The sequence below is a fragment of the Paroedura picta genome, chromosome 14 (genome assembly GCF_049243985.1).
Source record: "Paroedura picta isolate Pp20150507F chromosome 14, Ppicta_v3.0, whole genome shotgun sequence".
NCBI classification, from domain to species: domain Eukaryota; kingdom Metazoa; phylum Chordata; class Lepidosauria; order Squamata; family Gekkonidae; genus Paroedura; species Paroedura picta.
The window spans coordinates 13,690,953-13,711,161 of record NC_135382.1 but is presented as its reverse complement, the minus strand read 5'-3'; the positions used below and the strand labels follow the sequence as shown (position 1 = coordinate 13,711,161).

At 51.5% G+C, this 20,209-nt stretch overlaps 1 protein-coding gene across 5 annotated transcripts in view; it reads right to left on the bottom strand.

The window, feature by feature from the left end:
- The window catches only part of PCDH1 (protocadherin 1), a 119,618-nt gene that overhangs the window by 81,539 nt on the left and 17,870 nt on the right, over nucleotides 1-20,209 (bottom strand). For all 5 annotated transcript variants that reach the window (XR_013226468.1, XM_077309574.1, XM_077309572.1 and 2 more), the window contains exon 3: nucleotides 13,278-15,470. Coding sequence is in view for 4 of the 5 variants with exons in the window: in XM_077309574.1 (XP_077165689.1) it covers nucleotides 13,278-15,470 (2,193 nt within the window). In the remaining variant the exon portion in view is untranslated. The remainder of the gene's footprint in view (nucleotides 1-13,277; nucleotides 15,471-20,209) is intronic.

The following is a 20,209-nucleotide window of genomic DNA, read 5'->3' as shown; positions in this document are numbered from 1 at the left end:
GTGGTCATACCACCTAATAAAAGTTTAACACATTTAAAAATATTTTTTAAATTAATTAACTCCCACCCATTCGCAAAACTAAATAAAATAAATAAGATGGCCTAACATATACATTTTAAAATATGCATTTAACATACATCCTTATCCATGGTTCCTCTATCCTTATCCATGGTTCCTCTATATATTTGTGAAACAGTCTGTGTGGTGGAACGTGTCCGGCTGTCCAAGTTGGAATAGGGCCAATCAGGGTGCCCCTGCAGCTCCTGTCCTCTGTCCCTGGACTCTAGCCTCTTTGCTCTCAGAAGCACCTTAGTGTTTGGAGCCAGCAGCAGGTAATTGGAGAGGGCCCTGGGCAAAGAGTCTGGTGGAGGGTCTGCTAACCAGGCCCTCTTGGCCTGCTAAGCAGGGCCTGCTAATGCGGGCCTCTTGGCCTACTAACTGCTAAGCAGGGCCTGCTTATGAGGGCCTCCCGGCATGCTGACTGCCTGCTAAGGAGCTCTGTCCTGGGCCAGCCCTCCCCCCACTTGATCCAGCTGTGAGCTGCAGCCCAAAGCCACCTTAAGCTGCCTGGCCAGGGGCCAGGGGAGTGGACCCTTTCAAGGCTCGTTCTTAGGAACGGGCTTTGAAACTAGTATGTAAATAAGATGGCCTAACATATACACTTTAACCCCCGGGATGGACACTGAACAGAGGTGACCACTTTGTCATCTTTGCACTTTACCATGGGTCACATGGATGGCCAAAGTATCCAAAAGCAAGATAAGTCCACTTCCCCAGCCTGGGGTTTTGGATCATCTAGAACTTATTTATCTCAAACCCCACTTTCTCCCTAATGGCGACCCAGAACAGCTTACTATGTTATCTCCTCTGTTTTATCTTCACAATAACCCTGTATGGTAAGTTATGCCTCCAATGTATGACTGACTCAAGATCACCCAGACAACCTTTTATGGCAGAGTGGGAATTCGAACCTGGGTTTTCCAGATCCTAGTATGACTCCCTGACTCCTATACATCACTGGCTCTCATGGGATTAAAGTCTTTCTTTCTTTCTTTCTTTCTTTCTTTCTTTCTTTCTTTCTTTCTTTCTTTCTTTCTTTCTTTCGCCCGCCCGCCCGCCCGCCCGCCCGCCCGCCTTCTTCCAAAGCTCATGGCGGGTCACAGAAAAGTCGTACCCCCAATATATAACCCATCCCCTAAAACCAGCATCCCAATAAAACATCAAGATAGTGAAGTTCCCTCCTCCCCTCCACAGACAACCATCATGGGGTCTGCTTAATGATATAGCATAGACTGAGTGGGGCCCAGTGATCTTAAGAACCTGGCCTCAACCAAAGACCTGGAGGAAGAGCTCCGTTTTACAGTCCCTGTGGAATGCTGATCGTTCCGTTAGGGCTCTCAGCTCTCCTCAGAGCTCATTCCACCAGGTTGGGGCCAGGGACGAAAAAGCCCTGGCCCAGGTTGAAGCCAGGTGTATATCTCTGAGGTCAGGAGCCCTGCGGGGGGCATGAGGACACAAGTGGTCCCTCAGGCTGGGCCCAAGCCACAGATGGCCTTAATGGTTAAAACCAAAACCTTGAACTTGATCCAGGCCAGAACTGGCAACTCCTTCAAGCTCCAGGCCACACCCGTGATTCCATTGTTTTCACATAGCAGCAAAAATGCTAAGGCTTTTGTGCTTCTGTGTCACCTGAAAGCAACTCCAGCGAAAGGGCTGCTGGAGGGCGGATTGGAGATGTGAGTCTTGAGATGCAGGGCTGAACCCCAGGCTCCTTTCTTCTTCATAAAAAACCACCTCAATTCGACATGAATTATACCTTCCCATCCCCTTTGCCCCTCTGCTACTTACCCTGCCTTCCAAAACCACAAGCTTCTAATCTAACCAACCCAGCAAAAGGTGTAATGTGTTGCCATGCAGATTCTAGCAATTTCTGCATTTGTACTGAAAGTCCCTTCCATTCTGAGGGCTTGGAATAGAGCTGTGATTCTAGCTGTATCTGGCCACCAAAGCCCAGCCTTTTAAATGTAGCTATCTTACCAGAAAACATGTATGCTTTAGCTTTGGGAAGCCTCCAAGAAAGAGCCTCTCCAACCTGGGAGACAGCCAGGTGCTACTGCAGTCCTGACAGTGCAGAGATGGCTTCCCTGGAAGAGCCCTCTCTGTCGATAAGAAGGATTGCAGTGAAACCGCAAGGTGGGGGATGCTCTCTTGGCACTGATGCACACCAGGCCTCTGTCAAATTTATGGGTAGGACCTGCTGTGTGTTGCGGCTCCAGGGGAGCTCGGGAAACGCACAGACTAGGGCTGATTCTGCACTTACTTTGTTTATTCCGCCGTGAATCCTGCTGAATTCAGATCGATTTGAACTCAGGTCTTCCTCTATTCCCCCCCCCCACCCTTGAAACAGAAAGTGTTCTGCACGTGATTAGGGAAGCTCAGAAGGGGGAGGGGGAGCCAAGTGCAGCAGGAGCCTCTTTATTTTCTTGAATAGGAGGGGGGGAGGATTGGAGACAGCAGAGGAGGAACAAATCCAAAAATAAAATCTCTGCTGAGAGAAGTAAGGGCTTCTGGAGCTTCTGCTGAGAGAAGTTAGGGCTTCCCCTTAAAGGAAGCCTTGCAACTAGGGAACAAGGAAGCCTTTGAACTGACACCCTGGCCAATCAGGGCTTTTCTACAGTGTTGGAGGCTCAGCAGCAAGTTATTTTGGGGCAAGCAGACAGCTGCATGCTTACTCATGCTGATTTATCAAATATCAAGGTTTATATCCAATACAGAATACTGCGGGGGAAAGGTAGGGTCACTCCAGATCAATCATGCTTGTTGCAGAGGGAAAATTTAAATCAGACAAAATCAAAACGGAAATCGCATTCAGTGTAGACGACAGGGATTGAATCGACCAGGGATTGGAATAAAAACTCCGTGCATATTCAGCCCAGGTTCCGAATCTCCCTTGTCTTCTAGGGCAGTGGTCCTCAACCTCAGAAAGGACCGGCAGGGCATCGGGGCACGGCCCGCGGCCCATGCGGCCCACGCCCATGCATCGGCCGCGCCCGCGCATCGGGCCGCGCCCACGCAACGGGCCGTGCCCGCGGGCCGCGCCCACGCATCGGGCCACACTCGCGGGCCGTGCCCGCGGGCCGCGCCCACGCATCGGGCCGCGCCATCGGGCCGCGCCCGCGCATCGGGCCGCACCCGCACGCCCACAGGTTGGGGACCACTGTTCTAGGGTAGCGATCCCCAACCTGTGGGCCACGGACCACATGTGGTCCGTCGACTAATTGGAGGTGGGCCCCGAAGGACGCCTTCTCCCCCCCCCCTCGGCCCTTTACAACACACTTTGGGTCATTGTCTCCCATCACTCCCAGATGGGACTATCTCGTTGCAGAGAAACAAGCTCAGGGTTCCCATTGATTTGTCATTGTCATGAGTTAAAATTTCCATGAAAATAAAATGTTCCTTATGTTCATTGTTGTGGCGTGTCTGTATATTATTTTGAAGGGATGTTTAAACATTACCATAGCGACCAGAGAACGTTAGGGCAGTGGTTGAGAGTAGAGGAGTAAACTACCCCCCCCACACACACACACACACCGGGCCTCAGTAAAAGGCGTTGAGTGGTCCCTGGTGAGTGGTCCCTGGCGTTGAGTGGTCCCCAGTGATAAAAAGGTTGGGGAACACTGTTCTAGGGGAAAGAGCAAGGCTCTAGACAGCAGTCAGGGAACTGGCTGGGAAAAACACTAGCTGTTGTGGGTACCATTTCTACACCTTCTGTTCACATCCTTGGAACTCCTCATTACTATTATATTTAGATTTATCGTATGGCGTGTGTGTCATACAGCCAGGAGATCCTAAGATTGTCTGGCAGCTGGGCAAGGGATGTTTGAAGGTGGTTTGCCATTGGCTGTCCCCATATCATGATGACCCTGATATTCTGTGGGGCTGACCCTGCTTAGCTTCCGAGATATGACGGGATTGGGCTAGCCTGGCCTATCCAGGTCAGGTTTGCCCATGACAAACAAAAGCAGAATAAACTAAGCAAGGTAAGAGAAAAGACATGCATTAATCCCTCCCCGCCCCATAGGAGTTCATTATTGTTCTGAAATAACTTGATTCGTGTTCTTTATGGCCGGTATTAAAAGTATGGATTTAGTTATTGCATTCGGGTTTTGCTTCCATTTGCTTTAATAGGAAACACATTTCCAGCTGTAGCCAATTTGATTCCTGCCCTGCACCCCAGCTGGCTCTCCACATAGAATCTGGGCTTGCAAGGAATAAATGAACTCCAGTTCGCCTGGGTACTTGCCTTTTGTACCTTGTACAAACCAGAGTTTGCTTCAAACAAGGAATCCTTAATTTAGGGGTAGTCAAACTGCAGACCTCCAGATGTCCATGGACTACAATTCCCATGAGCCCCTCCCAGCATTTGCTACCCCTGCCTTAATGGCACCCTTTTTCTTAGCCGCAGCAGGAAGAGTCAGACTGTTGCCTCCTACTGCCCCCTCACTGCCTCCCTGGATCCAACCTCTGCCCCCAGGAGGGGCAGACCACTCACTATGGGAACTCCTAAGCTACACCGTGTGACTGAATTTAAGCTGTGGCCCCCGGGGGCTTCCATTTTGTGGCTGCATTCCCCCATGCAATGTCAGAATTCCAAATGAAGCTTTCAGCTTCACTGCCTGTATCACCTCACATGACTGGGAAAAGCAAGTTGTACACGTGCCAGATGTTAGACTGGACAAGTTCCAAGGGTTATCACTGGGCTTGACAAATCCCAGATGCCATGGTTCCATGGTGCCTAGAAATTTCATTGTAGCACCCAGTCTATTCACCTGTCATTTTTGTAGCGCCTTTTGGGTGAACCTCAGTAGAAGACCAAAGCGTATTTAGAGGAGGGATATAGGTTAGCTTTCTGTTGTGATGACAACCAGGGTTACCTCATTTATACCTCATTTTGTTATAGGTTTTAAAAAATTGCCAGCAACCGTGAATAGTTGAAGAGCACATTTTGTGTTTGGAAAGGACATGCTGGGGACCTGGAAGGACTTGCAAAGGTATTTCATTTTCCCATCCTTTCCACTACTTCCTCATTCCCTTTCTTGGCCCCCTCCATAGCCTCTCCCCCCTTTTCTGTCCTTCTCTCCTTCCTACCCAGCAGCAAGCCCCCAGCAACAACTCCTGGAGAAAACTCTAGCCACATTGCCTGGTGCTGACTGAGCCGGGCGTAGCTGCTGACAGGGAACTTGCAAGACTTTCAAAGGCCACATCTCCTTCTCTCCACATCATTCCCTCTTTCCGTCCTCTGGGCATCCTTCCTATCCTCACCTCTCCCTCCTCTTTGACTCCTTTCCACCCAACGTATTTCACATGCGACCCTCTTCTGCCTGTCAATCAAGCTAGCCAGCCAATCCCTTTTCTCCTTATATTAAAGGTTCCGTGATGTCCACTAGTTTAAAAAAAAAATTCATAGTTCTCCGTTGAAACGTCTATGCATCTAATCATATCGCTTTTTAAATGCCATTTTTAAAAAAATGCATAATGCTTTTTAAATGCCACCCCTTATGGAATCATGAGTCTTGATACTTTACTCATTCCTGATTTGGGGGGGGGGGCTTTAGAGAGGCATGCTTTGTGTAACAACTGGGGGGGGATATTTCTGTCATCGCCTGCATGCTTGTCTGCCTATTCATTGCTCCAGGAAGTTAGACCTTTTTAAAAAGTCATACCCGTCCCCGGGAACAAGGGAGGTGGGTGTGAGGGTGGGACAAAGCAGGTGCCTTTAGCACGTTTGAGCCTCCATACCTTTCCTCTGCTGGTTTCCTGCTGGTTGCTCTCCTGTAGCTCATGCTAAATAGGTTGGGGAATCCATTTTATGCGATTCCCCGCTTTAAAATAGAGGATGTAGCCGGCTGGTTACTGCCCAGATGCTGGATGTTGGCAATGTCATATTGAGGGGCTGGAATAGAACAACTACTAAGGTAAGCATTTCACTATATTTAATGGGTGCAGAAATGCCCTCAGCAATACTGTTGCAGTTGCCCAGCAGTGGCCATTGAAGGCATTTGTTTCTTAAAGCGACAGGTACTTCTGAAAATGTGGGGCTTTTCTCAGGTTTGTAGAAAGATTTGCCTTGTCTCTTCATGGCCCCAGTCACCAGATTTAGGTATCTACAGAGCGGATCACATAGAGATACTGATAGTCATTAAAATCTAAAACTCTGAAGGGTGAAAAAAATAAAGCTGGGCCCTAAAGTTTCTGGGTGGCGTGTAAAGCCAAAGAAAATGTGTCCAGTTTCAGGGTTACCAACGGTCATGAATTTTAAAAAGTGGGTGCAGAATATTATATCTTAAAAGAAAGATGGAGGTTTGAACTGGGATGTATTTCCCAGTGTACAATAGGGCTATTTATTCCACCCAGGAATATGCAGCTTTTCTGAGTGCAGATGATGAAACAGCTGAGTACAAAATGGTAAGTTTATTTGTATTTCTTAACAATCAGATATGTATAACCCTGTTTATGCGTCACCACTAGAGGCAGGAGCCAGGGAAGACAATGGAACACTCGGTATTCCTAAAAAGCCCTGCCCGTCAGAAGGTGGGCTGCAACCTACAGAACCCGCGGAAGTGTTTGAACTGTCAGTGTGCCCTACATAAACACACAGGAGCGCAGTCAAGCCTGGGAATCACGAGGGCATGAATGACGGCACGCTACCTGTGGTGGCTTGCCGGCGCTTCTCCACTCCTCCCACACACAGAAGATCAGGCAAAGAATGCCTTCCCTTATGCAACCTGTTCACTCCCTTTAATGGGGCAACCCGAAGCACAGTTGATGCAGCCGCCTGCAGCCAAATGAAAGCGTCTCTATCTTTCCACTCCGAAGCCTTTTAAAAACCGTTCGCCCAGCCAGCGGTCTCCAAAACCGAGCATGCAGAATGGTTTTTGTCCAGTGGTTGGTCTATATCAGGGGTAGTCAAACTGCGGCCCTCCAGATGTCCATGGACTACAATTCCCAGGAGCCCCCTGCCAGCAAACGCTGGCAGGGGGCTCCTGGGAATTGTAGTCCATGGACATCTGGAGGGCCGCAGTTTGACTACCCCTGGTCTATATGATGCAAATCCGGAGATTTGAGTATGTTAAAAATGTTGGAAAAACAAATAAGAGAAAGTTCAAATGTGTGTGTCGAAGAATCTCGGAACTCCGTAAGAGATATGCTCTGGAAGATATTGGTGAGTGTGGACCCCTATGTTCAGTTTTGGGCTGAGCCAGAGCCATTTCCCACTTGGCATATCTAAGGGAAGTTATGTTTCTTCCAAAGGATTCGTTTTCTAGATGTTCAGGAACATTGCTTCCCATTCCAAAATTATGCCAGCCTTTAGGGATTCCCAACACATAGAAGGTGCTGAAGTCTTTTCAAGGTCAAAATAGGACACCAGATACCATTGCATCAAGAAGCCTTCGTGATCTACTTTCCAACCCAAGCTGCTGTAGTTCGATGTCTGCAGAACACTCTCTGGGTATTGACCAGTAGTTTGCTGGATTCCAGGAAATGCATGCATGTTGGGAGCTTGGAAATATAGCACCTTAATTTAATACGCTGGAGCACCAAATTCCTTTTGTCTGACCCATCTTTCAAAAGAAGGTGGAATCATAATGGGTCTCCAAAAAATAAGAAAAGAGGCTTTTGCTGCCTTAATCTCAAGTGTACCATTTCGCCCCAAAGCGCTCAACCTCCACTAATTTGTGTGCCACCTCCACCTTTGCTGGCACAGGAGTCCACAAGGGGGGATCAGAATAACTGCTGGGCAGATCTGCATGCACCATTCAAAAGATCGTGCTGCAGTCCTAAGAACATGCTTGGCCGATTTCAGGTTGCGAGCCCAGGCTTTGAGGCTGCCTACCTTGTGGCCAAGATGAGAGTTGACTCGGCCCGCTCCCTTAGGGCACAAAGCCGCCCTGGGATCCAGGACAGGTAAGTGACCACTGCTTCTCGAAGAGCTATCTACTTCCCGCGAAAAGTGAGAAATGAAAACGTGGAAAGGTCAATGACTGCGAAGGTACTGCTAGGGAATGGGCAGGTTCTCCACATCCAAGCACACACCGGTCATCACTGGAGATCATCGGATGTTCTGTGATGCGTCCACCTGCTGGAAAGGGTGGATCTCAAAGCATGTGATGTCCACTGCAGTCACCAGCGAACAAAATGGTGGGTGCAATTTTTCAATCAGGTCTTCCAGCAAAGCGGTAATTAACTAGCTCTCCCGGCAGAGAACAAACACAGCAGTGCATCCTCATCAGAGCAAGGGAAATGTCCTGACTGCCATTAAGCAAGAGCTGTAATCAGGGCCAGGGGTGTGTTTTGAATCAGTGTTATTAGGATAATCACCCTTCCAAACGCAGGGCCGTCACATGTAGGGCCTCTTCCCAGGACAGGGCAGGTTCCTGATGCGTGTCTCTGTTTCCCAGGCAGAGATCTGCAATTCGAGGTCATGTTGGAATTTGAGACTGAGATAGTTCTATCTATTTAGCACGATACGCCAGGGTTTTTCAACCAGGGTTTCTTGATGACTTTGGAAGGGTTTCCCGAATGCGTGGGAGTTAATTAATTTTAATATATTTTAAAAATACGTTAAAGATTTATCGGGTGATATGATCATAGAATCATAGAATCACAGAACTGGAAGGGACCTCATGGGTCATCTAGTCCAGGGGTAGTCAACCTTTGCTGGCAGGGGCTCATGGGAATTGTAGTCCATGGACATCTGGAGGACCACAGGTTGACTACCCCTGATCTAGTCCAACGCCCTGGATTATGCAGGACACTCACAACCCTATCACTCATCCACTGTAACCTGCCACCCCCTTGAGCCTTCACAGAATCAGCCTCTCCGTCAGATGGCTATCCAGCCTCTGTTTAAAAATTTCCAAGGATGGAGAACCCACCACCTCCCGAGGAAGCCTGTTTCACTGAGAAGCCGCTCTGTCAGGAACTTCTTCCGGAGATTTCAATAGAATTTCCTTTGAATTAATTCCATCCCATTGGATCTAGTCTGTCTCTCTGGGGCAAGAGAGAACAACTCTGCTCCATCCTATATGGCACCATATACGGTCCTGTCAACCTGCCCCCTCCCACCCAAAAAGGCCAATGACAGGTTGGAAGGAATGGGAATGGGGGGGCTGCCGTATTCTACCCATTCACACCACTTCTGGGGTTTCTTGAAGCCTGAAGAATGTTTCAGGGGCTTCTCAATGGCAAGAAAGTTGAGAAAGGCTGCTATACACACAAAACTCTGCTCCAAGGAAGTCATGGCTCTCCCTTTTTTGCTTCATCCTCACAACAACCCTGTGAGGTAGGTTAGACTGAGTGTATGTACAACTGGCCAAAATTCATCCAGTGTCAGTGTTAAGTATTTGAACACGGTTCTCCCAGATCCTCATACAGAATGTACAAATGCTGGCTCCAATTCTATTGGGTGAATTTTGTCAATAATGGAAATGGCCTTACACACCTGCTTCTAGCAGCAGATAGTTCACAAGCCACAGGAAATGCCTGCTCTGTGCCCATATGTTCAGTCTCCCACAAATCGCTCCCGGCAAAAGGGCATTTTCGACACCTCCCTCTGGGGACGTGAAACGGAGTGTGATCTTGGTCAGACCTGGAAGCTAAACAGGGTTGGTGTTTGGAAGGGAGACCACCGAGGAAGGCTCTGCAGAGGAAAGTCATGGCCAACCCCCTCTGCCGCTCACAGGCCTTGAAAGCCCCCTGCTGGGGCCGCCAGAAGTCAGCTGCACTGGAAGAAACCAACATACCTCCTGCTTTGGTTATGCTTCCCGCCCACCCGTAGGAGCCACTGTTTCCTGGAGCTGCTTGGGGGTGATTTATTAGTGCTAGATGCATCCTGGAGCAACTCTTACTTTTCAGGTCGAAGCGTCATCTGCTAAGGGATGTCTTTGCCGGATCCTGAAAGAACAGCCTCTTCTGCGGGTGGCAGAGCATTGCATCACTGCTGTGGAGCAGGAGGTCACTTTGGGAGAGGACAGGGTGAGAGCCTCAGGAAAAGAAACAGCCCTTTCCCAGCCCCTCTCACTGGGATCTCCCCCCCCCCCAGCTGCCTCTTAGCACAGGGCCCGGAATGCACAAGATGGCTGCCACTCGTGTTTATCAGGGAACCACAACGGGTGGCCTGTGACGACCCATACTGCTGGCACTTAAAACGGCACGCAGGGCTAGGGTGACACAATAAAACGGGGAAAGCGCAAATAGCCTGTGGCTCCGATGAGTTGAAAGTGAATACAAAGACGCTCCTCATTTCCCAAAAGCTAGAAAAGGTGCTTCTTCTTCTTCTTCTTTTTTTCTTTTTACAAAAAAAAGGTTATTAAAAAAAACCCTCAAAATGTTGAAAAACGACTGCTAAAGGCTGCAAATGGCAGGTGACAGCTGAGGGCACGCTAGTCCAGCTATGAGGAACTTGCCCCTGGTCCTTTTTAAAATAAGCCGTGGGAGGGTGGGGTCACTCTAGAGAGGATGGGGGGGGGTCAGTCAGGTCTGCCAGGTGCATTTCTGAGGGAGGGAAAGAGTTAAGCAGCCCTTTCTCTCCCCCTTCCCCTTTTTACTCAAGCTCATGGCTGCTGTTAAGGGTCTTGAGCCCACCACAAAGTTCACGGCCCAGGCAAAACATGAGCCAAGGACTTGCTGGCTCCAGTCTCGTGCCTGGCAAAGGAGGGGCTCTGTCTGTACTTCCCATGGGGTGAGCACCATGTGTCACTCACTGCTGAACATCCGGGCCTGGGAGCAAGCAAACCGCACTGTGGCTGCATGTTAAATCTGACCCCAGTTACGCCCATGGGAAATGCAGCCATCGGGCAGAGCTGCCTTCCCACAGAGAGCTCCCCGCAAGCCCCATTTCACTGTTCGTGAGAGCAGCCGGAGCGACGAAGGTCACTCAATGGAAAGTCTTGTTTGCAGAGAGTTAATGACCAACTTGCATTTTATTTTCTCCAGACACGCCTGCTAAATGTTGTGCCCTGAATGGGAGTGAGCACGCTGATCAAACGAAGCCGTTTTATGAGTTGCAAAACAACAGCAAAGTCCAGCCTGATAACCCTTTGGGAGACCCTTCTCCAGGGGCTCCGGTCCACCTTTTTGATCTGCTGGAGCTCTGTACTCGGGGACATGACCCTCTTCCGTAACCAGGGGTTCTGGGAAGCCGGTGCAAAGTTTTCGGTTGGGGACTGTGAATTCAAATAACATCAACTGGACTCTAGCCCTGGGTGATCTGTAGCGATACACGACCCGTTTCTTGATGCTGATACGGTTCTGATATTGTTTTAACATGGGATTCGTTTAAATTTCTAAATCAAGCTTAATTTCAAATGAAATTGAATCGCTCTATATTTACATCTCAGGGAAGTGATTCTACACAACAGGTGAAGATCACTGGAGGTGGGGACAATGCTTCTCCTTTGGGGAAGAGTCAGAAAGGTGACTTAAACCAATTGTAAAGCAGCTTAATGTACAGGCAAATCCTGACTTTCGTGCCAGACTGGATCGATTAAGGACAAACCCAACCCCTTTCTCATGGTCTCTTTAGACAATTCCACAGAATCTGAAGGGCATCCCATTAGGCCACAGGGGTGGCCAAACTGTGGCTCTCCAGACATCCATGTACTACAATTCCCATCATCCACTGCCAGTCTATGGACATCCACAGTTTAACCACCCTGCCATAGGGCTAGAAAATGTCAATTTGGCCATGCCGAGGGCTGTCAGGGATGGTGGACTTTGAAGCATTAGTTGTGCAAACCGTGCATGTAATTTCTTCAGCCCATTCAGAACTAAATGTCTTGCGTAACTCTCGGGTCTAATAAGAGGAGGAAGAAAACTCTCATTCTGTTCCTTTCGCGTTCTTCATCTTCCTGTAAACCTCTCCTGTCCTCCATCTCTGTTGTCTTTTCTTCTCCTAAGTCTCCTCGACTTTCGCTGAAGAGGAGGGCATCAGAGGAGCCCCCCCCCCAATGCATACACAACCGAGGGGGACTTCCCGAGCCTGATGGGAGCAAAACGGAATCCCTTCCCTCCTCACCTGCTTCTCACCTGCTTGACTGAAGGATCGTTTCTGTAGACCCTCCCCCTCCCCTTCTCGTTCCCCCACCATCACCGCAGGCTGCGACCCAACGGCCAGTCATTCACACAACAACGACATGCTGACCAGCAGTGGAAATGTTTATTGGGGTCAACCAGCAGACACCTTTTCCCTGAACAGGGTGGGAATCACACTTGAGTCAGGAGAAGAAATGATACAAAACAAAGGGGAGCCAGCCCCCTCGCCCGCCCGACAACTCTGGATCTGGTGCCACATCCCTTCCCCCTCCCTGCCGGACAGACCGACCCAAAGCGCTCACGCTCACGCCTCTGCCAAGCCTTCAGAAGCCCCATGGCTGGCCGGTGTTCCCTGCATGCTTCCAAATGCGCAAGCCAGTTCAGAGCCCCTTTGAGCAGGAATGGTCCCTTCCACCCGCCACAAAGGGGAGGGGGAGGGAAAGGAAAGGCTGCACACCTCCAGCAGTGAGCTCCGCCATGCACGTGCTCGACGCATCGTCTCCGACATTCCGCAACAGCAACTCTCGGCATGCACAGAAAGCCCTGGCAGCAGTTGCCCACCCAAGGCAGCAGAGACCCCCCCCCTGCACTGGCACAGCCTCCAAGGCAGAAACCTCAGTGATGCACACGCGTGTCCTGCCACTTCTCCCCATGCACCCCACCCCCAAGGCACTGGCTGGTGATGTCAGGCTGTTGCAGTGGGACGGGGACAACCCTTTCCCCCTATTGCCCGGGTATCTCCTGGGAGAGTGCTCGGAGCTCAGGACACGGATTCCAAGACCCTGCAACGCAGCTTCCGAGCCCTTTTCATTGCAACGAAGACGGGCCGCAAAGGACCGGCATGAAACATGCTCTACCGCCAACGGCTCCAGAATAGCAGCCATGGCGAGAGGCTGCACCCATCCCTGGAAAAGCGCCAGGGTTCTGCTTCCCGGAGGCCGCTTGGCTTTCCTGCAGCCAGGAAGTCCTCTCCCCGCCCCCCGCCCCACAGTTGCTCATTGGCCCGGCCGGCCGCCTCTTTCTCGAGCAGTCCTCTGGTGCGACTCGCACCCGGACATCGTGCCAAGAGGCCCAGGTCCTTTCATGCAGAGCGGGCCGCGTCCAGGTCACTCCCACACCTCCGTCCATATGGCCCTGGTGTGGCGGGAGGGGGTGGCGGCGGGGTGCAGCACGAGCTCTCCTACCTGCTTGTTGGAGTATTTCTGGGGGTTGGTGCGGTAGCTGTAGTCTGAGTACTGCTCGGAGCCCGTGGAGTTGCTGTCGCCGGTGCCCACAAAGGTGTTGGTGGCGGGCAAGTCCTGCACAACCTGGTGCTTCTTGGAGGCGGAGGGCGACTGGGGCTGGAGCTGGATGGAAGGCAGGGGGGAGTTGGAGCGGTAGTGCCGGCCCAGGTCCGGGCTGCCCGGAGGGTAGTTCAGGGGCAGGTGGATGCGGGGGCTGTCACTGACCGAGTCATTCATGAGGTTGAACTTGAGGGACTTCTGCAGGCCCGTCTCTTCCTCGTCCTCCGCGGGTTTGGGTGGCTTGGGGGATTTGCTCTTCTTGACCTTGCTCTTGGCTTTGTTGCCTTTGCTTCCTTGCTTGGGCGCGTACAGGTCCTTCGTCTCCTTCTTGCCAGCTTGGTAGCCGCTCTTGGCCTCCTTCTGGCGGCAATAGCGCACCAGCACAACAAGCACGATGACCAGGGTGACCGTGACGATGCCCGCGATGACGCCAAAGAGGATGTTGCTGCGCTGCTTGCTGCGCTCGTACTCCGGGTCGCCGGCGATGTCGATGTCCAGGGGCGTGTCCAAGCTGTGCCCCACCAGCGTCTCCAGCAGGGTGCGGTTGGCCAGCGTCTCATTCACGTAGAAGTGGACCAGGGCCGTACCATGGTGGGAGGGCTTGCCCTTGTCGTTGACGCGCACCACCAGCCGGTGAAGCCCGTGGTGCTTGCGGAGAATCTCCTTCTCCAGGGTGATGTTTCCGCTGTGGGGCGAAATCTTGAAGAGCTCGAAGGGGTTTCCACCCGTGATGCTGTACTGCAGCTCCGCATTGACCCCGGAGTCTATGTCTTCTGCCCCGACGCTCATGACCTGCTGCCCGGGACTGGTGTGAGGCAGAATGTGCTTGTAGGAGGCGTTGGAGGGAGAAATGATCACGGGGGCATTGTCGTTCTCATCCAACACGTTGATGGTCACCCCGACGTAGGCCGATCTGGGAGGGTCCCCGCCGTCCACGGCTTTGAGCCTGAAGGTGTACGTGCTCTGCCGCTCGCGGTCAAAGGAGATGCTGGAGAGGATAGTCCCAGTCCCGTTCTGGATGACAAAGTCGCCATTGTCCTGCTCCACCGAGAGGTGAATGCGGGCATTCTCCCCTTTGTCGGCATCAATGACGGTCACCATGCCCACCGGGCTCAAGGGGGGCATGTTTTCTGTGACGGAGAAGTTGTAGCCGCTGAGCATGAATTTGGGGTCGTTGTCATTGCGGTCCATGACATTGATGGCGACTGAGGCGGTGCCTTTGCGGCTCGGGCTGCCCTTATCCGCAGCCACCACCAGGAATTCGTAGCGCTCTTGCTGTTCCCGATCCAGCACGGTCTTCACCCGGATCTCCCCCGACTCGGGATCGATGGAGAAAATGCCCTGGGGCACAGTCTCTTTGTCGAGGGAGTACACCAAGTGAGCATTGGACCCGCTGTCTGCATCGGTAGCGCTCACTTCCACGACCAAATCGTCTGGGGCGTTGTTTTCGGGGAACGCCACCTCTATGGAGCTTTGACTGAAGACAGGGTCGTTGTCGTTGACGTCGACAACCTGAACTTTGAGGGAGTTGGTGCTGGACAGGGGTGGATTGCCTGAATCTACGGCCACAATCTCAATGGTGTACTCCTTCACCGCCTCATAGTCAAGTGGAGTGGTGGTCTGCAAGAAGTACTTCTTTTTGCTGTCACTCCCAGTGTCACTGGCTTGTCGCAACTGGAAGGGGACATCGCCTGCCACCACGCAAGTCACCACGGCGTTCTCGCCCTCGTCCCGATCAGAGACCTGCACGAGAGCCACCGGGGTCTCCACCGGCACGTCTTCTGATATATTGGCCATCCCATCCTGGTGGGTGACCAAGCCAATGCCACGGATTTCAATGGATGGCGCATTGTCGTTCATGTCCCTGATGCTGATCACGACCTGGGCACGGGCCGTTTTGGGGTTGGCCCCCTTATCCTTGGCCATCACTGAGAACCTGAGCACATTGACGTCCTCACGGTCGACAGGGCCCTGAACTGTGATCAGGCCTGAGGCTCTATCAAGCCGGAGCAGCCGGCGAACCACATCTGAGGCCTGGTGGAAGGAATAGTCAATCTCAGCGTTGGCCCCCTGGTCAGAGTCGTTGGCCTTGACCTGCAATGAGAGAATGAGAAGGTGACTATGTTATTCCTGGGAGTAATGCTCTTTGCATAACTGCAGTATGCTCTTGCATGATGGCCCAACCACATCCACTGCGGGAGTATCAGCCTGCTGTGGCCACATGCAGTGGAATGGAGTGGGCTACTGTTACTTCAGGTCAGTCCTCTATATCAGTGGTCCCCAACCTTTTTATCACCGGGGACCACTCACCGGGGACCACTCAACGCCTTTTACTGAGGCCCGGTGGGGGGGTAGTTTACTCCTCTACTCTCAACCACTGCCCTAACGCTCTCTGATCGCTATGGTAATGTTTAAACATCCCTTCAAAATAAGATACAGACACGCCACAACAATGAACATAAGGGACATTTTATTTTCATGGAAATGTTAACTCATGACAATGACAAATCAATGGGAACCCTGAGCTTGTTTCTCTGCAACGAGATAGTCCCATCTGGGAGTGATGGGAGACAATGACACCCAAAGTGTGTTGTAAAGGGCCGGGGGGGATGAAGTAAAGGGCCGGGGGGGGGGGGGGGAGAAGGCGTCCTTCAGGGCCCACCTCTAATTAGTCGATGGACCACATGTGTTCCGCGACCCACAGGTTGGGGATCGCTACTCTATATAACCCTCCTATACAGATGCCAGTTACCTTCTCCTTGGATGTGGTCCACCACCAACAAAAGAAGAGACCATTTTCTTATAGGAACTGAATGAGCCTACACGTTGTAGTGCAGAGAGTATCAGGCTCTCACCAGTTCAGATCCCTTCTCGCCTGGACTAACTTGCAATGGCGAGCATCCAGATGTTTCCAAGAAGCATAAAGACAGGGCATCAGGACCACAGTTTTTCTTTGTGTACCCAACAGGGACTGGCATGGAGGGAGTGGTTTGCTGCTTCTCAACCTCGAGGTTCTGTTTAAGCCCCATGGCCATTCAATCCATTACATTTGCCTAATCCAGGGGTAGTCAAACTGCGGCCCTCCAGAGAGCCAGTTTGGTGTAGTGGTTAGGAGTGCGGACTTGTAATCTGGCATGCCAGGTTCGATTCTGCGCTCCCCCACATGCAACCAGCTGGGTGACCTTGGGCTCGCCACGGCACTGATAAAACTGTTCTGACCGGGCAGTGATATCAGTGCTCTCTCAGCCTCACCCACCCCACAGGGTGTCTGTTGTGGGGGGAGGAATGGGAAGGCGACTGTAAGCCGCTTTGAGCCTCCTTCGGGTAGGGAAAAGCGGCATATAAGAACCAACTCTTCTTCTTCTTCTTCTTCTTCTTCTTCTTCTTCTTCTTCTTCTTCTTCTTCTTCAGATGTCCATGGACTACAATTCCCAGGAGCCCCCTGCCAGCGAATGCTGGCAGGGGGCTCCTGGGAATTGTAGTCCATGGACAGCGAATGCTGGCAGGGGGCTCCTGGGAATTGTAGTCCATGGACATCTGGAGGGCCGCAGTTTGACTACCCCTGGTCTAATCCCTCTAAGCCAGCTCCAGGGAACCCCACAGTCAGAACATGTTATTTTACAGTCTCCATCTCTCTAAGGCTGGGCTTTAGTCAAAAATTGCCCGGAGTGTTATGTAGTTATCAGGTTTTATTTTGTGAGAATTTGACAGGTTCCCTGAAGAGGTGGCAGAGAAACTCATGAAATAAAATGGCAGCGGTAGGCAAACAGTGGACTGTTCATAATATTCGTGCTATATTTATTCATACTTAGCATTTTAACTGAATTATGCCAATAAACATATTTGATGGATTGAGTTAAAAAAAAAAATAACTTTATTCATTGCATGAAGAAGTATGTTCTTTAATAGTTTGTTTTGAATTTATTGCCAAGAAATTTGATTGGGTGACCCTAAGCTCCGTTCTAATGTGCTTAAAGATGGGTTGTTACTTATCTTTACTTTTGTAACATGCTCCGTGAATCCTTCCCCCTGCCAAAGTAAAAATACTCAAACTTCTTTAGTTTTCCTCAAAGGAGGATGATTTCTATGAAGGGAAAACAAGATAATCCATAGGATTATCTTTTCAGGAATGGCAGAATACACTTGTAAAATCGTTATTCTTATTATTTATTTGTTTGTTTATTTTATTTATACCTTGTCTTTTGCCCCAGTGGGGGGGAAATGGCTTACCTCATTGTCTTTTTATCCCTCTTCTCACAACAAACCTGCAAGGAAGGTCACCCAGCCAGCTACCTAGAGTTAGTGTGATGTAGAGGTTAAGACCAGCAGACTCCAATCTGGATAGCTCATTTTAATCCCCCCCCTCCTCCTTATGAAGCCTGTTGGGTCACAGTTCTCCTAGAACTCCTTGGGAGAGCAACTGTAAGCCCCTCTGAGACACATGAGGCTGCTGGGTGACCTGGGGGCCAGTCACAGTTCTCTCAGAGCTTTCTCAGCCCCACCTGCCGCACAAGGGACCTATTGTGGGGAGAGGAAAGCAAGGCAATTGTAAGCTGCTTTGAGACATCTGAAGTCTGCTGGGTGACCTTGAGCCAATCTCTTTCATCTCAGAGCTTTCTCAGCCCCACCCGCCTCACTAGGAACCTGTTGTGTGGAAAGGAAAGCCAATCCTAAGCCCCTGTGAGACTCCTGAGGGCAGAGAAAATCAGAGTATAACAGCCTACTCTTCTTCCAATTTCTAGGGCAGAATGGAGATTTGAACCTGCCACTCCCAGATCCTACTTGGATACTCTATTCCACAATGGCTCTCTCCGTAATAAGAATCCTACCCCCGTGTCGCAAAATCACCAGCATCTTACTAGGCCAACCACACGCCCACACCCAACACGGTAACCCCATTGACTTGAAGCCCACACCCCATTGTCTCACTCATGTCTCCCTCCCCAGGCCTACGCCACAGGAGCTCCTTGCAAAAGTCCGTCAGGCTCCAGACTTCCTCTCGCTCTCGGCCCAAAGGCCGGGCGATGCCCGAGAGGCCCGCTCTGCGTTCCATGAGACTCTGATGGAACTGGCTTGGCCGGTCCCGCTGAGAGGCCCCGTCTTCCACTCTGGTATGCTAGGCATTCGCCAAGAAAGGCTGTCCCAAAACCCAGCCAACCGGTTCCTGGCTCAAAGCAACAGGAAGGAAATGGGATGTGCCCAAGGCGGGGCAGGGAAGCTTTTCTCCCGGGCTGGGTGTCGAGGCTCAGGTCACACACCAGAAGCATGTTGCTGTGTGGCTCTCCAGCCGGGGCTGCCGTAGGGAGCGCTTGGAAATCCCAAGATCCCCGCCTTGGCCGCTTTGGGGATGCCACAGCCTGGCCAGGGAGGGAAACAGCAGTGGAAATCCCCAGTTCATTTGAGGGTCAGATGCCGAGAGACAGGAATGGGAGAGGGGGCTGGGACAGTGGCACGGAAAGAGGCAACCCGGAGACCAGGGAGGCAGGACAGACTTTAGCAACATGGGCACATGACGATCTGCTCCTCAAAAGGGACTGCCCAGAAACTGGGTCATAGGATCATGGAGTTGGAAGGGGATAGAATGTCCACCTAGGCCAGTCCCCTGCTTAATGCAGGATCAGCCTCAAGCATCTCTGACAAGTTTTCATTCAGCCGCTGCTTGGAGACGTCTTGGAGACTTGGAGAATCCAGTGATTGGAGCTCACCACCACCCCGGGCAGCCAATGCAACTGCTAAACCACTCTATCTGTTAAAAAAATCCCTAATATCCAGCCGGTACCTCTTGTGGCGCAGAGTGGTAAGGCAGCAGACATGCAGTCTGAAGTTCTGCCTATGAGGCTAGGAGTTCAATCCCAGCAGCCGGCTCAAGGTTGACTCAGCCTTCCATCCTTCCGAGGTCAGTAAAATGAGTACCCAGCTTGCTTGCTGGGGGGTAAATGGTAATGACTGGGGAAGGCACTGGCAAACCACCCCGTATTGAGTCTGCCATGAAAACGCTAGAGGGCGTCACCCCAAGGGTCAGACATGACTCAGTGCTTGCACAGGGGATACCTTTACCTTTCCCCAGAATTTTTGAGTCTTCCCCTCTTCTGCCAACAGCAGCTCTCCCCCAGCTCTGCTCCTCTGCAGCCCTGTCCTCCTGAACCCCTGGGCCACCACCATCATGGCTTCTCTACAGCTGGCACAAAGTCATCAAGGGGGACTTAGAGGAGGGGAGTTGGATTCCCCGCCAAGGGCCCCACATCACTGGGGACCAGGTGATGCCTAAAAAATCAACTTTCCCTCCAACCGATGAGGGCCTGTGGCTGAAATCAAAGCCCCCATGACTGTAGCGTCCATGTCACAGAGGGATCAGACATTAACTTGAATCTTCCAGGGGACCCCCTTTCCACTTCCCAAAGGACCATCTCAAAATAGCCACCCGCCAAGACGGGCCAAGGTCTGACTGCTTCAGTCCGGTGCAAACTGTGCATTCTGGATGGGCAGGGTGGGGAAGGAATCAGGGAGAAGGGGGGGGGGGTGGGCCCAGACGGTAGAACAGAGCTGCAAGCAGGGAGTGACGGCAGCCCAGGAGGAACAATCCTGACCAAGCTGCTGCAAAGGGTGACGGAGGCAATTTGTTGTGGCCACATGCAAGGCCCCATTTCAGGCCTGCCCATTCTGGGTTGCAAAACCCCTGCAGATTTGGAGGGTAGAGAGGGCAGGGTTTGGGGAGGGGGATGTTCTTCTCAGCCGGCTTGCCCCTCTCACTTGCCATCCTGCCAGCCAGGAGGGATGGCTGTCAAGGACCGGTTGCAGAATTCACCCCCCCCATCCCCACTCACCCAGAGGTG